The 15,652-nt window shown below is 36.8% G+C and overlaps 3 protein-coding genes and 1 non-coding gene across 7 annotated transcripts; 2 read left to right on the plus strand and 2 right to left on the minus strand.

Moving 5' to 3' along the window:
• The first annotated feature begins 1,356 nt into the window (after window positions 1-1,356).
• On the plus strand, window positions 1,357-7,356 carry LOC140778341 (uncharacterized WD repeat-containing protein C2A9.03-like). 4 transcript variants are annotated; one of them, XM_073123007.1, is made up of 10 exons: window positions 1,357-1,556; window positions 2,492-2,682; window positions 2,884-3,046; window positions 3,153-3,239; window positions 4,708-4,842; window positions 4,928-5,038; window positions 5,724-5,815; window positions 5,894-5,999; window positions 6,354-6,440; window positions 6,562-7,356. In XM_073123007.1, exons 2-10 carry the CDS (start codon window positions 2,555-2,557, stop codon window positions 6,973-6,975), a joined length of 1,323 nt encoding a protein of 440 aa, XP_072979108.1. In that variant the 5' UTR covers window positions 1,357-1,556; window positions 2,492-2,554; the 3' UTR covers window positions 6,976-7,356. The 4 variants fall into 4 exon arrangements, with proteins under 4 accessions (XP_072979108.1, XP_072979107.1, XP_072979106.1 ...); XM_073123006.1 differs by having other exon boundaries at window positions 2,522-2,682; XM_073123005.1 differs by having other exon boundaries at window positions 1,358-1,556; window positions 2,879-3,046.
• A 1,121-nt stretch (window positions 7,357-8,477) lies between these two features.
• Window positions 8,478-8,549, minus strand: TRNAW-CCA (transfer RNA tryptophan (anticodon CCA)). Its single transcript has one exon. It is a non-coding gene; the product is annotated as a tRNA-Trp (tRNA).
• A 1,547-nt stretch (window positions 8,550-10,096) lies between these two features.
• LOC140776971 (zinc finger protein ZAT9-like) lies at window positions 10,097-12,217 on the plus strand. The gene has a single exon (XM_073120853.1). The coding sequence runs from the start codon at window positions 10,481-10,483 to the stop codon at window positions 11,501-11,503; it is 1,023 nt and encodes a 340-aa protein (XP_072976954.1). The 5' UTR covers window positions 10,097-10,480; the 3' UTR covers window positions 11,504-12,217.
• Window positions 12,218-12,355: 138 nt separating this feature from the next.
• Window positions 12,356-13,661, minus strand: LOC140776972 (caffeoyl-CoA O-methyltransferase 5-like). The gene is made up of 5 exons (XM_073120854.1): window positions 13,502-13,661; window positions 13,326-13,405; window positions 13,101-13,245; window positions 12,860-12,991; window positions 12,356-12,719 (listed from the first exon to the last, which is right to left on the minus strand). The coding sequence occupies exons 1-5, from the start codon at window positions 13,604-13,606 to the stop codon at window positions 12,426-12,428; spliced, it is 756 nt and encodes a 251-aa protein (XP_072976955.1). The 5' UTR covers window positions 13,607-13,661; the 3' UTR covers window positions 12,356-12,425.
• Window positions 13,662-15,652: the final 1,991 nt, after the last annotated feature.

Below are 15,652 nucleotides of genomic sequence, written 5' to 3' on the forward strand. Positions count from 1 at the left end.
TGTTATTTACGAGTATTTTTCTACGAACTAGCAGGCTTTATAGTTGCAATCTACTCAATCTTCGGTTGGTTATTTCTTGTCCAGAATTTCGAATGTACTCAGATGCATTTTGGTTGAAGTTTTTCTTCCCTTAGAATGAAGACCTATTCATGTACGGTTATGCTTCAATCCTTGCCTGGTGTTAAAATCCTCACTGGTGCTTTCAACGTCGCATTACTATAACTATGACTTTCTTCTGATGTTAATCAAGCTATACTCAAAACCTGCAGCTAAATTATGCTGTTCTTTTTCTTCTCATGATGCTTGCAGCTCATCCTTATCTTCCAGTACTAAGAATAAACCATGGGCTCTTTACTTTTCATAAAGCCTGTGACAATAAAATTATATAAAAGAAAACTCACTACTCCTTATAGGTAATCATCAAATCACCTTCTATGCAAGTAATACTGATTCAATACACTCAAGAATCCAAACAATTGAACCAATCCTTTCTTGTCGCAAAGGCTCTCTATATTTCCCAAAAAGTAGGATATTCTATCTAATGCACGAGACTCCTGTCAACGTAGGAAGGGAGCAACGCCAAGTTGTATGCAGGCACTGCAGTCTGAGTGGATGATTAATTAAAAAGATCGATTACTTTTAGTGTCTTAAATCACACCAGTATGATATGCACGGTGTCTAATCTTGCATGTCCCCTCTAAACTAGCAAGAAATAATCTAGGCAGCATGCACACTGGACTAAGGAGCTTCTAGAGATAAATATATTATGCAGCTTTTGCTTGTAGAAGAAGAATAAACTAAATCCAGACTCAAATTCAAGGGGCTAAAAACAGTAGTTAAAAGATAAGGAGCTTTCATTTAAGGTGGACTGGGCCCAACATGACTTGCAATGCTTATCTATGAACCATCATCTCTTGTAAAAGGAGTTGATGCATCTCCTTGATTAGCTTCCGACAATATTTTAATGGTCCCTACTAATGTACCATGGATTTTTTTTTTCTTAATTTGACAAGAAAGCCCTTGTAGGTTCCTTTCAATTACAAATTAGCCACTCCACTAATTTTGAGACTTGAGGTTTGAGAGTGAAGTTAGAATTTATCCTAAGAAAATATTGTCTTCTTTTAAGATGATTATTTAATATAAGATAGTTGAAGGGTTTAAAATATTATAAAAATAAAAATAAGGGATCTACATGAGAATAAACATTAGTTCATGTAATTAGTCCTAATAACAAACATTAGTTCATGTATTTGAACTCGATGGCATTTCTTTGATTCGGTGACAATGGCGAGGTCAATGTTGTAAAGCGTCCATTATTCTACTCCATAAACCTGTCCTTTTCTCTTTCGTCGTCCGCGATGAGGCAAATGAAAAGGAAAAAAGAATTCGAAAAAGTAAAAAAAACTCAACCCTAAGTCGGCGAGAATCGATCCTATTAATTCCCTCGAATTAGTCTGGTTTCGATTTGGAAGGCGTCCGATTCTTCGGATTCCTAACCCTAGATTGATGCCGATCATTGCCTCTTGCGAGATCTGAAGGCTTCAAACCCTAGAAAGGTAATATAAAAAGTTTGGATTTTTTTTTTTATTCGCGATGTATAATGTAATTGGATCTAGATTTAGGTGGACTTTGACATTGTTGATCTTTCTGCGGTTGATTCAGATCTGCATGTTTTCTTTTTGTTTCTCTGGGTTGCCAATTTCGATTATGACTGTGGAATTTTAGGGTTCTGATCTTAGTTTATTCTTCGTTCTTGGTGGCGGGGATGTTTTAGAGATCTTAACTAAAGGGAAGGAATTTATGATAAAGATATGACCTTGTTGTTATCTCATCTCCTTCTTTACTTTGCGTTCCCATCTATGTACTCTCGAGCTTCTCCTGGAAGAGGAGAGGGTGGTAGTGGTACTTGAGATTTTGAGTTATTTTTTCATATGGCGAAGAAGATTCTGATAGAATCCCTAAATTTCTACCTGCAGGGCTTGTACTTTTTTCGTCGGGTATCATTACAATTTTTTTGGATCGATTTTTTGGAATTAATTGTTAGCAAACAAATAAATATATGCGGCAAAGTCAGGTGTTCCTTTGATACATAGTTTTGTCTGCGATGGAATAATCAACATTCTTGTTTTCTTGAGTAAATGCATCTGTTGACTTGTTTTGTATTTGTCAATTATGTTGGATTGAAAAAGTATGCTGCCTAATTGTATTTGTCAATCTGGATTGTCCTCATTACTGAGCTTTTTGATTTATGCTGCCTTAATTTTATCTTATGAGACTGATGAGGTAGTTGGAGCTCATCATTTATGCAAGGTTTTTCTATCGGTGAAAAAGTATGTATTAGAATTAGATGCCTTGAACCAGTTTGCATTTCTTTCAGTAGTAGTGCACAATTTTCATGCCGAATGTTGTGAGTGTGAATTCTATGTTCCGGGCATCTTTTTCTTTTGTTAGTTTTCTTAATCAGATTGTGGAGTAACTTTTCTTTTAGCAGTCGTGGGACTTAATTTTCCTTCTGAAATAGATATACCATCAGGAGCGGATATGTCTCGGTATAATGGGGACGACGTTGACGAGATGGCAGATGATTATGAAATGGGTGATGCAGAGGATGACATGGATGAAGAATATCATGGAAGAGGGATGGGGGATTCAGATTCTGATGATGAAGAATATGGCCAATCTGTACGATGTGCTTAATTTACTTTCTCTCTTTTTTTTGAATATCTTGTGCACTGATAACATATTCATCTTTTAATGGGTTCACAGTTTTCTTTGAATCCTTTCTCACCTCCGAACCTTTTCTAGGTTCCCTGATTTTACTTTTATCATTGCATTTGCTTGTGGTACTTATTGAAGAAAGCTTTCTGATTTTCTCCAGAACAGTAAGGTAACTGATACGTCAGCAGCTCAGGCAAGGAAAGGAAGAGATATCCAAGGAATACCTTGGGATAGGTTAAGCATCACAAGGGATAAATACAGGCAAACAAGGTTAGAGCAGTACAAGAATTATGAGAATGTACCTAATTCTGGAGAATTATCAGGAAAGGTACGATAATTGCCCAAAATTCAGATTTTTATTTTATATTTTTTTAATCTTTTATATATATATATATATATATATATATGTTTTAATATGTTGGCCTTGAATTTAGGAGTGCAAACAAACGGAGAAAGGGGGAATGTTTTATGAGTTTCGGCGTAATACGAGATCTGTAAAATCAACTATCCTTCATTTTCAGGTAAGCAAATATGTTCCAGTAATATCATGGCCTATTTCATAGCTGTCAATAGCAGTATATTGATGATGACTATTTCATGCTGTAAGGATGTTTTAAAATTTTGTCACACTATTTGCTGATCAACAAATTCAAAGAGTCATGCCTTTTGCTGATATCTTAGTGGAAATTGTTTTCATAAGTCCAGATAGTCATTCATTCTCATTTTTTCGGGCTCGTACTCGTTCTACTTTCCTATCTGTTTTGTGTGTGTGTAACAAAAGTGCTATAACAAAAAATACACTGCTTTCCTATCTGTAAGGTTCCTAATTGGATGTCATTTAGAGAATAAAAGAAAGTGAAATGAAAGAAGGAAAGATTCACTCAGCAGTTACAGGAATTTGACAGCTAAGGCTGCTGGTTCTTTGTTTAATGTTTTTAATCAACTGGTTAATGTAACAATGTTAGGTTGTTACTCTCAATAGCTCACATCTTTGTTCTTCCTTTTTTTCCATTTCTTCTTTTTAAGCTATTGGCTCTTCTACTCTATGAGAACTATGGAAAATAAACACAGCCTGCTACTCCATGTAACTTGGACCTAGCTAGAACATAGGTAAGGTTGTGGTCAATCTGGTAAGATCAGATATCAATAATTTTTGGCTGATAATACTGAAGAAACTTAGAAATGTCATAAAAAGAATAGAAAATATTTCAATTCTGGGGTAAAGGCTATGAAGTACAGTTGTACAAACTAATGTTGAAGGTTGATGCTGGTTTGTTGTTTCAAACTTCAAATGTTATCATCTTTAATATCAGGTGCCTTGATCGGAGTAGTTTTGAAGTAGTGCTGGGTAATTTACTGGTCAGGGCCATTTATCTTCTTTAGATGACATTGGCATGATAGATGGTGTAAAGTCAAATGGCAAAGATGTGAACTAGCTGATTTTCTTAGGATTTGATTATTTATGACAACGTAAGGGACTATTTTTTTGTGCTAATCTGGGTTAGATAATGACCTATTAGCCTTCTTTGTAGTTCGGCACTTGTAACTTGGTGTCAACGAGCCGAACACAAGCAAGCTGGATCTTGGTTTTGTTCAGCTTGAAACTAAATTTATCAAATTTGAACATGTGCTGAGCTGAAAGTACTGTAGCTCCCCTTTCTTTGGAACGCAAAGGTCCTAGCTACAGCGCATATTTGACACATATGCTAATTCCCTAAATATGAGCCCAATCGAGGGAAAAACGAAAAATGAGATTGAGTTGGTGTTCCATTCAAAGAATTTCATTTGCCCTTCTCATCTCTGCAAGCAAGGATCTAATTGTATACCCCGCAGTCTGTCATTATAAATAGATGACATTTGCATTTATGTGTGAGATTTCATTGCTGCAGATAACTGAATACCTAGAGTAGTGTTAGCTGTTATATTCTTTTATCGTATACTTAATTTTGGCATTCTCCAAAAAATTTCTAAGTACTTGTCTCTTTGCAGCTGAGAAATCTAGTATGGGCTACATCAAAACATGATGTCTACTTAATGTCACACTATTTAGTGCTTCACTGGTCAGCATTAACTGGTGAGAGGTATGAAATAATGAATGTTCAAGGGCATGTGGCTCCGCGTGAGGTAATACTCTTTCGTCTATGTCTTATTATTATCTTGATGTTCATATCTACATCTTGATGTTATGGTTGTTTTTACTCTTCTGCAGAAACATCCTGGAAGTTTATTAGAAGGTTTTTCTCAAACTCAAGTCAGTACGTTGGCAGTGAAGGATAAGTTGCTAGTAGCTGGTGGATTCCAAGGCGAATTAATTTGCAAAGTAATATATATTCATTTTTGGATATATAGGGTTTATAGGTCATGCTGGTTCTATTGTTCTTAACTGTGCATGTTTTTCTTGTTGTACATTTGACTTCCAACTAGTAACAAACTAACACATTTGTCAGGTTTTCCTTTTACATGTCCCTTCAAGAGGAGTTCCCTCGTGTTCTATAGGTTTAGTTAAATGAGCCATGAGATTGTGGTACTTGTGGCTGATGAGTCTGAAAATGCTTTGGGGGTTGAGGGGGTGGCGAGTGGTAGTTTAGGCATCTTGTGGGCCGGAACTAGCAATGGACACTTACACAGGTTTTGAAGCAAGCAATATCCTGACCTAGCATGGACTTAGGCATCATGACCGTCCAGGTTGATGGGCTTGTCTGAGTCCTGATACTTCAATAGGATGATCTTGATTGAGCCTAGCATGTGTTTATTAAAGGGCCATGCATATATAATTGTATTGTAATGACTGGTGAAAAGAAAGTTGTCCTTGGCAGGGCCTTTTCTTCCCTTGTAGGGCTTAAGATTGGTTCTGCCCATAAATTAACCTTAATGACAAGGTGTTAGATATGAATGTATTGAATATTGTTGACTGGCAATGTCAGTTTTCTTGCCATTATCTTTCATTTCCGTATTTACTAACGTCAAGATTTGATGTTATATTCTTACTTTGATGACTAATGCAGTATTTAGATCGCGAAGGAATAAGCTTTTGTTGTCGGACAACATATGATGACAATGCTATCACTAATGCTGTGGATATTTATGACAGCTCTAGGTGATTGTCTTTAGGTTATAATTTGCTTCCTTTTTGAGTACATAAATGTTTGGTCTGATCTGAAATTGACCTGTATAGCGGTGCTGTTCATTTCATGGCTTCAAACAATGACTGTGGAGTTCGGGATTTTGATATGGAGAAGTTTCAGCTCTGCAAGCATTTCCGTTTTGAATGGCCGGTGAATGTAAGCCTTTATCTTCATCAATTCATAGTGGATTTTTTTTGTGTGTGTGTCTTTGCTTTCTTCACAATGATGTGTGGAATCTAAACCACTCGTTGATTCATAGGATTTTTATCGGTTCTTATTTGGTAAAAAGTTTATATATGTTAAAGAGAATCAATATAACTAGATGCAAATTCTATATAGTAATGAATAAGAGGAGACAGAAGAGATGAGTTTCCTCTGCCACTATTCTCCCATGTTGCGGTGGAACTGCTTGGAGACTCCCTAGAATTTTCATAATTTAGACTTGCCCAATGAAGTTTTTTCTAATAGGTCTTGACTTGCCATTTATTTTATTGTATTTGTTGGTTGCAGCACACATCACTTAGTCCTGATGGGAAGCTTCTAGTCATTGTGGGGGATAACCCTGAGGGACTGCTGGTTGATGCTCATACAGGAAAGGTAACTTGAAAGCAATTTTTTTGGCTCACTATAGTGAGAAAACCATGAAGGAATGGAAAATATTTGACCGCTACTGAATTGCAAAGGTTACAAGAAGATTAATGTTATTCTCTTCTTGCAGACTGTGCATGATTTGAAAGGTCATTTGGACTACTCTTTTGCATCAGCATGGAATCCGGACGGTCGTACATTTGCCACTGGTAACCAGGATAAGACATGTCGGATTTGGGATGTGCGGAACCTCTCCGAATCAGTTGCTGTATTGAGAGGCAACCTTGGAGCCATACGGTCAATCCGCTTCACATCTGATGGTCAGTTCATGGCAATGGCGGAACCTGCAGATTTTGTTCATATTTTTGATGTAGGAAGTGGGTATAACAAGCGACAAGAGCTGGACTTCTTTGGTGAGATCTCTGGCATGTCATTTAGTCCAGATACGGAGGCTCTTTTTGTTGGTGTGTGGGATCGTACCTACGGCAGTCTCCTCCAGTACAGCCGCCTCCGGAACTATTCATATATTGACTCGCTACTTTGAGGTAAAACCAAGTCCGATGCTGGATCTGTGACTTGTATTCATTCTCAGTTGCGGGATGCTGTACTAGGGTTCCTAGACAATGCCAGTTATACTCGAAACAGAGTCATGAAGAAAGTAGAAATCTTCTCATGTTTGTTCTCAATAAATTTGTACTTTGCTGAAGTGTATAAAGAAATGTACAGATGCTTAGAGACTGCATGGTGAGGTGGAAAGACGATTATAAGGTAGCTCTCACTATGCTAAGGACTTCCAACTTCCTTTAGAAGATCAGTGGTTACAGTGTAATCTTTATTCAATCTTCATGATATTTTTTTTTTCTTTTTTCTTTTAACTCTCTAACTTGGCAAAGTTAAAGTAAAAGGTTCGTGTGCTTTACCTCCTCGTATTGCATACTAAATTCTGATTACCATTGCGTTTTTGGATTCTTATGATCTTGTGAACTATGGACATGATATGGAGTGCCCATAAAGCTGTACAAGTATTCATAATCACTGTTTTCTAAAGGAGTGATAAGGAAAATGCAAGACATTAGCTTTCTTTTCTGTTGCTCTGAAGGGAAGAAGTAGAAAGCCTTTATTTTAATGATCTTGATAGTTTCAGATCAAGGATTTATTATGTAGGAAAAACTATTTTTGTGATGGATATTTCACTGCTTTGGAGCATTCAATTCAATTGCTTGGATCATAATCTTTTTCACTTTTCTCTTTGTGTGATGCTTCTCGTAAGGTTTTTTAAGGATTAACTGATGGTTTACTGCAGGGGATCAAGATGGTGTCATTTGAATGTTTATTTTCTCGACATAGAAGCAATTCACTAATAACTTGCCAGGTCATTCTACATCTAATTAAATATTTAGGGCCATCTTAATCTCCAGTGCAAGGGTATAGACCTCCCCCTCCCTATTTCAGCATTTCATTCTCTATTCGGGCCTTATGAAAAATGATAGCGTATATAACAAATTAAAATTACTCAATTTCTTTTTTACTTTGATAATCATGAATTTATAGTCTAATTATATGCTCGACAAAGATGTTTTAATTCTTTCTAGGGTTAAATGAATTTTACCTCCCTGTATATATACCTAAAATTACTTTATCCGCATGTACTTAAAAAAAGTCTTAAATCAGTTCCTGTGCTTATGATTAAAATGAGACGGTTACTTTTCTGTTAAATTTAATCGAGTATCATGACTATATTAGTAATTTAGCTGCATTATCTCAAAATTGGTATATTTTTCTAATAAACATGATATAGCCATTTTAATTCTTTTGACTTCATAAATTAAGTTTAACAGAAAAACTAACGTTTTATTGTGGTCATAAGAATAAGAATAATTTGAGATTTTCTGAAGTACAGAGGATGAAGTAATTTTGAGCATAAGTACAAGATGATAAAATATATTTAACCCTTCTTTCTAACACATTAGACAACTACGGCCTAAACCTTAAAATTCTCCTAATTAAAATTTAGCATGGCAAAAATAAAATTACAAAGAAAAATTTTGAACCCGACGTGAATCGAACACGCAACCTTCTGATCTGGAGTCAGACGCGCTACCATTGCGCCACGGATCCACAATTAATCATACCGTTACTAGTTATTAATCTCCAAATTCTCCTAATTAATCACCTCATACACTTTCCCTTACTAATCCCCAGGTGCTGCTCCCATTAATATTACATCAATGTTTCTATTTTATGCTTACTTAGGTTGCCATTGAAACAATCTTCGTCCAGTTTAGGTGATATCAATGTGAGGGAACTTTGAAGTTTGAAGTCTTCCTTTCCCACTGGAGGAGGTGGATTTATATAGATAGGCATTACACAGCAGCAGCCCTACCAATACTATTTCCTTTTCATGCAGCAAACTTCGCTAATGCTTACCAAAATGAAAGTAGGCATGCATGGTGATTAATTATTTATCTTTTTGAAACATCCAAGAGAAGTTTTATCTCTTCCTCCATACGCGGCTCTCACAGGGCACAGGCTCAGGTTTTATGATTCATTCCTTTTACAGCCAGCAAAGAAGGCAATAGCAAGTATATTAATTTATATGTCCCTTTCTTATCTCAACTTCTACTAAATAAGTAGGATGATTAATAATTGGAAATAGCTAGACTTTACTCTTAGAAATTGGTTGCTTAGATTCATCATTCTTACCGGTTGCATGCTGCCAAGTACTGCGACTGTAAGTTTTGTGTCAGTTTGGTTTGAAAGAAGAATGAGAGCTTTGGTTTCCTTGGAAAGTTCCTGCAAGGTTACAAGTTCTTGCTTCTTATGTCTTAATTCAATTAGCACTGAAACATTCTTGCAAGGTTAGAAATTCAGTTAAACAAACACAGTGGATGTTATCTTAAAGTAATGCTAGGGTTCTTTGAACTCACCCAGAATGCTGTTAATATTGGAAGATGATAGCTCTTGTTTGTTTCTTTGTAGATTTATCACACAGACATCAACTCAAATGGCAGGGTCTGCGTTGATATATTGGATGAGAGTGAGATGCTAAGGTTATAATATCCATCGTCGTCTCCCTTCTCACTGATCCAAAAACCAGATGAGAGTGAGATCGCCAAGGTTTACAAGCGTTGGCAAATGCAGTTATGAGAAAAATAGCTAGAGCTTGGACCATGATGCATGCCACGGGTTACCAAGTTATTCATATATACCCCTTGGCCAATTCTTGAGAGAATTAGTTCTTTTTTTTTTGTCCTCAACTTATTTATGATTCACCACCAACTTATAGAAGTTGCGAAACCTCTGACTCTAAGAAAATTTAATGTGAGCAAGACCAATGGTGACTCCGACTTGGATTGGCGATTTGGCTCGACATAATTCAACTAAAACTCGGCAGCGTAACAACTTAGAACTTAGACTAAATAATTTAGTATATTAATTAAAATTTAGTAAGAGCAATGTATCTTTATATTAAAAAGTGATTAATTTTTTTGTCTAATCCATATCTAGTTTTTGAGCTCTAGAAGTATAAAAATAATTGACAATCCGGTGATTCATTTCTCTCTCTCTCTCTCTCAAAAAAAAAAGAAAAATAAAAGAAAAGGATAACAAAAAATCTCTAGTATTCTTCTTTTAATTTACTAAGATACAGGGTGTTATTGATTAAAAAAACTACCTAACTCCCAGTGACCAAATATAGTACAACTCGGAGAGATCTAATCCTATTCGGAAAAGATAGAATTAAATCTCACAGCTTATCAAATATCTTCCGCGGTGGTTTATCTCTAACTGTTTCTTCCCATCATAATCTCTCGACAAACAATAATAGCGCGCGTATAGTAATAAAATCTCGCGAATAAGGAAGTATAGGATTTGTGGGATCTTATCTCACTAACTCTGCTCGGATACACTCTTGTTCAGAAATCGGCTCATCTATTCTCACCCCTCACTGCCTCCACTTCTTCTTCTTCTTTCCAACTCTCTCTCTATTTTAGTCATAGATAGATTCTCTTTTTGCTTCTGCACTTGCTTAGCTCTGGTATAGCTTGGCAATGGAATCAGGAGATAAAACTGTGAAGGTGAAGGTGACGGCGAAGGGTAACGGGTGCATTCATATCAAGTTTTTGGAGCCCCAAGAGCAATCTAATGATGCTTCTGCTGATGCCAATCTCGAATCTGAGAGGAACCAAGTTGATGCCAGTACCAACAATGTCGCTGCACCTTCCGAGAGCTATAATTGTCCTAAGTGTGGGAAGGCCTTCAAATCAATAAAAGCAGTGCATGGTCATATGAGATTGCATAACAAAGGAAAAGATCAATCATCCAAAGAGAAGGAAGAGATCAAACCTATTGCCGATTCATCGTCTCAACGAGCAGTGCCTGCACCAAACCCTGCGGCAGAGACGGGTGTGAAGAGGATTTTAGACTATAGGAATTTGGAGGTCCTTGCTGCTTACAGTGTGGTTCAACTGACGAATATAAACGAAAATCGCTTTTGTTCAAAGCTGGTTGCATTGAGAGATGTCGAAGGATCAACGAGCAGCAGTGGCGCGCACTCAGAGAAAGAAGGCAATGGTGAAGTAAAGACTGAAGCAGCATTAAGCAGCCAACCATCATCTGTCATACGGAGCAAGAGGCGAAAGGTCGAACATCAAGAATTAGAACCTGAAGATAGAAGATATCAATGCCATATCTGCGACAAGTCTTTCCCTACACACCAAGCGTTAGGTGGCCACACAGCCAGCCATAACAAGGCTAAGAATAGTCTAGAGGAGGTCACCATGATGGATCAAATTGAAGAAGCTAATCAGCGAACTCAGGTTGCTTCGACGTCTAGAGAACAACAAACCACGGAGCATCGATGCAAGACCTGCGGCATGGCGTTCGCTACGGGGCAAGCTCTCGGTGGGCACATGAGAAGACATTATATACCAGAAAACCACGCTGCTCCTCCGCCGGTTGCGCCCCTTTACGATGATAAAAGTAGCAAGACAGACAACACACCGCTAAAGTTTGATCTTAACGCAGTACCAGAGATCGAAGAAGAAGAAGAAGAAGAAGAAGAAGGAAACTAGCTGTAAGATATTTAGATTTTGGTTTTAGAATAAGATTTTCTCAAATTTAATGCAACAATCTTGAGTAGGTTTTGTTAGCTGATTCTTGTTTTAGCTCAAAATTGTGCACCCAACTAGTTGGTGCTGGTTTGTAATGGAGATGTAAACCTTCGCTTGGTCAACTAAAGTTCTATCCTTCTACATGTGTTTAATTGCTACATCCGTATCCAAGAATCTGCGTCTCAAATTATGCAACAAAAAGGCCAGAATAGAGCCCATGTACAAAGTGGCACTACAATACTTGGTACAACAGTACAATAGCAAGGTTAGCTGAGGCTCTGTCCTCACACATTCTCTCTCAAGAAAGAAGGAAAGAGAATAATAATAATAATAATAAGGTACAGTAGCAAACACATCTTGATTCAGGTTTACAGAAGAATATCTCGAAGGCTGTGAATATATAATTTTAGATCTGAATAAGATTTTATTTACAGGCGATAAAGATAAACTCAGATAGATTAATTGTGTGAATAAACTTGTTAGAGATGCGCAAGGTGGAGGCAACCATTAATCGGTTAATTATTCGCTGCGCTTTATTTTCTGGTGAGTTTATATTAACGTCATTGGAAGTACTATGAGATACGCAAAATACTCTCCGAATAATTGGGGAGAGTACTCGCTCTAATTTGGGTTTATTCTAAATTGGAAACTTTGTTTCTATTTGGTAATGCATCACTGCAATCAATTAGTGATTAATCTCAGAATCCAAAGATAAACTGTAAAATTCTGATTAGTTCTTGTAGAGCTTGGAAATATCATCCCCAGATTCGAACTCGTGACTCATAGACTGATATAATAATCAAAGCACACAAATACTCGAAAACCCACTGTCATTTATTAAGGCCGGCAGAAATATAGAAAGCAATCAAAACATAAATATGCATCAAAGGCGACGGCAAAGGGTAAGACCGTCGGCGATTGACAGCTGGCAAACCTCAACCCGGTGGTCGGCAGCGATGGCCTTGTTGAACTCCCTTGTAGACTCGGCGATCATCTTGTCGCGCTCCGAGATCGCCGAGTCCGGCGGCATCCCCGCCACTGATCCACCCCACAGTGTGTTATCATAGGCGATAACTCCCCCAACCCTAACCAACTGTAGCATTCGCTGGTGGTAGTTATAGTAGTTGAATTTATCCGCATCCACAAACGCAAAGCCGAACGCTCCTTTGTTCTTCTCCTTCATCCTCATCATCATCATCATCATCATCATCATCATCATCATCATCATCATCATCATCATCAAAGAGTACACTTTAATACAAATATAAATAGATAGAAAAAAGAACAGGAGAAGGAAAACTAGTAATTATTCTTAACCTCTGCTAGTAGTTCATCAAGAGTGGTTAACGCTGGGCCTTCACGGAAGTCGATCTTGTGTTCTACTCCGGCCTTTTGGATCACAGGGAGGCCAAGATCGTAGCTCTTTCTGTTGATGTCTAATGCCAATATCTATCAACAAAAAGGATAACAACGTGTAGGTATTGGCTATTAATTACTCGATGTTAGGAGTTTAATCAATAGGAAAATTAAATTACATGATAAATTTGTTCAAAATTACCTTGCCATCGTCAGGGAGAGCAAGAGCAGTAGCAAGCACGGAGTAGCCGGTGAAGACTCCAATCTCTAGAGTATTCTTAGCGTTCATAATTTTGAGCAGCATGCTAATGAATTGGACCTCATCAGGTAAAGAAGCCATGCCAGCCCTATCCCCCAAATTCCAAACAAAATCAGAAAAAATTAAAGCAAATCTCTTAGATAGAGGAATAATCAAGGTTAGATTTACCATGGGTGTTCGGCTGTGATCTCACGGAGCTCTCTCAAGCAATCGGGCTCGCGAGGGACCACGGTGGTATCCAAGATGTACTGCAAACGGAATTGGTAATTTAGGGATTAATTAACTAATCGTTGGATTTAGACTAAATCTCGGAGTGGGTTAAGGGAAGATCGAGTTAAATTTACCTGATAGAGGGATTCGCTCTTGAGGAGGGTCTTGCTGTGGAGGTTTAACACTTCTCGGCGATTCTTGGGTTCTTCGTTCTTCTTCTCAGCGGAGGAGGTCGCCATCGCCTCAATTTCGCCCTCTTACTTTTTAGAAAGTCTATTTGCATATATAGCCCAATAAAGCTTGTAATTATACCTAAAAGTCTCGCTCTCTCTTATTTGAGAGGAGACCGTTAGGTTTCATTTCGAGTTTTTAATTATAGAGCTAGGGCAGAGTCAGTTTAACTTTCGTCACTCCTATTTTTCTCGTTGTATAGAGAGTTTTTCCACCTTTTTTCCTTCTTTTACTAATCCTTCTCTTTTTTTTTATTCTTTTTTGGTTTTTCCCATTAGTACCTTTCCGGATCTCTCCCCCTCTCCTCCGCCTCGGCTACCGGCTGATGGCTGCCGGCTGCCCCCAGTTTCCTTCCACCACTTCTCCCATTGTCAGCAAAATTTGCTGTATGCATGCAGACTTTCCCACGATTACTGTGAGTATTACTGGTTGAATCACGAAAAGATGAATGGAATTGAATGCTAACTTTGGAGCATAATTCCTAATTTGTGCATAGTCCTGTAACATAATTTATTGAAAACAACTGAGTAGCTATCGGTGATAGAAATTATCAAAATGAAAACTCAAAGACGTTAGGTCTCTTTGCAAGCTACAACTTCCGAGATCCTGGAAGGAACACCAAAAGAAATTGGCAATCCTTTTCAGTAGAATATATACATTAATGTGCAGAAGCAGAAAGAATACGCTGTGCTTTTAACGTTTTATGAGTTAGAATGTTATCGTGGTGAGAAAATAATCTCTATTATGGAAGTTCTACCCGGATCCTTGCAGAAAGAGGATACACTTAAGAAAGAAGAGTATAACTAGGAATTATTGTACATTAAAATATAATAGATATACTTAGATCTTAATAGCTAGGAGATATAGTTTAATTTAAATTTGAAATTTTTTTTTTTATCTCTATGGAAGAAAGAGTTCAATTTAAATTTGATTCTATATTTCTATCCATTATCAAATTTAAATAGGATTATTTACCATTTACTTATCTTTGATCTGAGTTGAATTCTAGTAGCTAATTTACTGTGATTACTCTGTGATTAGGTCAAACTCACCAAAGAGGAAAATATTAAACCAGGGAAAATAAAAGGAAAGATCTTTTAGATTAGCATTATGAATGAAGAACCTGAAGAACAAAATCTACAAAAGAAGCAAGATGATCTAATTATATAGCTTTAAAGCGGAATTAACAATACTTGCGTGTTCGATCAGAGAAAGAAAGGAAAAAAAACAAACTTATTTTTATTTGTTGGAAAATAAGAGGTAGAGTTAGCTCTTGTCAGGAGCTTGAGGATCCTCTTGCAGAGCCTCTAGTTGATCTGGCAGAGGTTGGGGTACGCAAGAGACCGGCCCTCTATCTCCTCTCCCAGGGGTGAAAATAGATTGGATACGGATCGAATAGTATTTAACTCATATTCAGATCCATATTTTTAGTTCGAATATATTCGGATATTGAACGGATAGTAAAATTTAAAATCATATCCTAACTAAACGGATACGGATAATTTTTTTCAAAAATTCTATCCGTATCCGAATCGAATAGAATTTTTTATCCGAATCCGATCCAAATTGGATCGGATAGCGTGTCAGATCCTTTTCTCTGTTCCCTCTTCGGCGAAGGTTTTTGTAGAGCATTAATTAGGATATGGTGTTATTTGATTTAAAAAACAAATAGTGTTTATGAATCGAAATTATGTTATTTGATTTGATTCAACACAACACAGTCTTAATGTCACTCCTACTCTCTAAGAGAGGAAATATATTAATTAAGATCCACGATTAAGACAAGCCCTACTTAAGTCAGTAGTCAACAGCTAAAGACTGAAAGAATCTTCCTAACATCATTTTTAAAACATAAATCTCAAAATAATTCTTCTAAATATAATTTATGCATAAATTACCCATAAATTAAGATATCAATAATTTTTAAAATATATATTGCAACCCTTATTTATAACTCATGCAAAGAAAATATGAAAAATAATAATCTAATACTTAATCCCATATAAGTTGTCATCTCATAAATAATCCTTTTAAAAAGATCTTTTATATTTTAT

The sequence above is a fragment of the Typha angustifolia genome, chromosome 15 (assembly GCF_048772165.1).
Source record: "Typha angustifolia cultivar Huaian chromosome 15, ASM4877216v1, whole genome shotgun sequence".
In the NCBI taxonomy this organism is placed as follows: Eukaryota; Viridiplantae; Streptophyta; class Magnoliopsida; order Poales; family Typhaceae; genus Typha; species Typha angustifolia.

What these genes read in the sequence shown, in the direction of transcription:
- LOC140778341 (XM_073123005.1), top strand. Translation starts at nt 2,542, where the DNA reads ATGTCTCGGTATAATGGGGACGACGTTGACGAGATGGCAGATGATTAT. An exon ending in CAACTATCCTTCATTTTCAG is followed by an intron (nt 3,240 to 4,707) that starts GTAAGCAAATAT and finishes GTCTCTTTGCAG; the next exon opens with CTGAGAAATCTAGTATGGGC. An exon ending in GGCATGTGGCTCCGCGTGAG is followed by an intron (nt 4,843 to 4,927) that starts GTAATACTCTTT and finishes ACTCTTCTGCAG; the next exon opens with AAACATCCTGGAAGTTTATT.
- LOC140776971 (XM_073120853.1), top strand. Translation starts at nt 10,481, where the DNA reads ATGGAATCAGGAGATAAAACTGTGAAGGTGAAGGTGACGGCGAAGGGT.
- LOC140776972 (XM_073120854.1), bottom strand. Translation starts at nt 13,606, where the DNA reads ATGGCGACCTCCTCCGCTGAGAAGAAGAACGAAGAACCCAAGAATCGC. An exon ending in AGAGCGAATCCCTCTATCAG is followed by an intron (nt 13,406 to 13,501) that starts GTAAATTTAACT and finishes TTCCGTTTGCAG; the next exon opens with TACATCTTGGATACCACCGT. An exon ending in TTGATGAACTACTAGCAGAG is followed by an intron (nt 12,720 to 12,859) that starts GTTAAGAATAAT and finishes ATGAGGATGAAG; the next exon opens with GAGAAGAACAAAGGAGCGTT.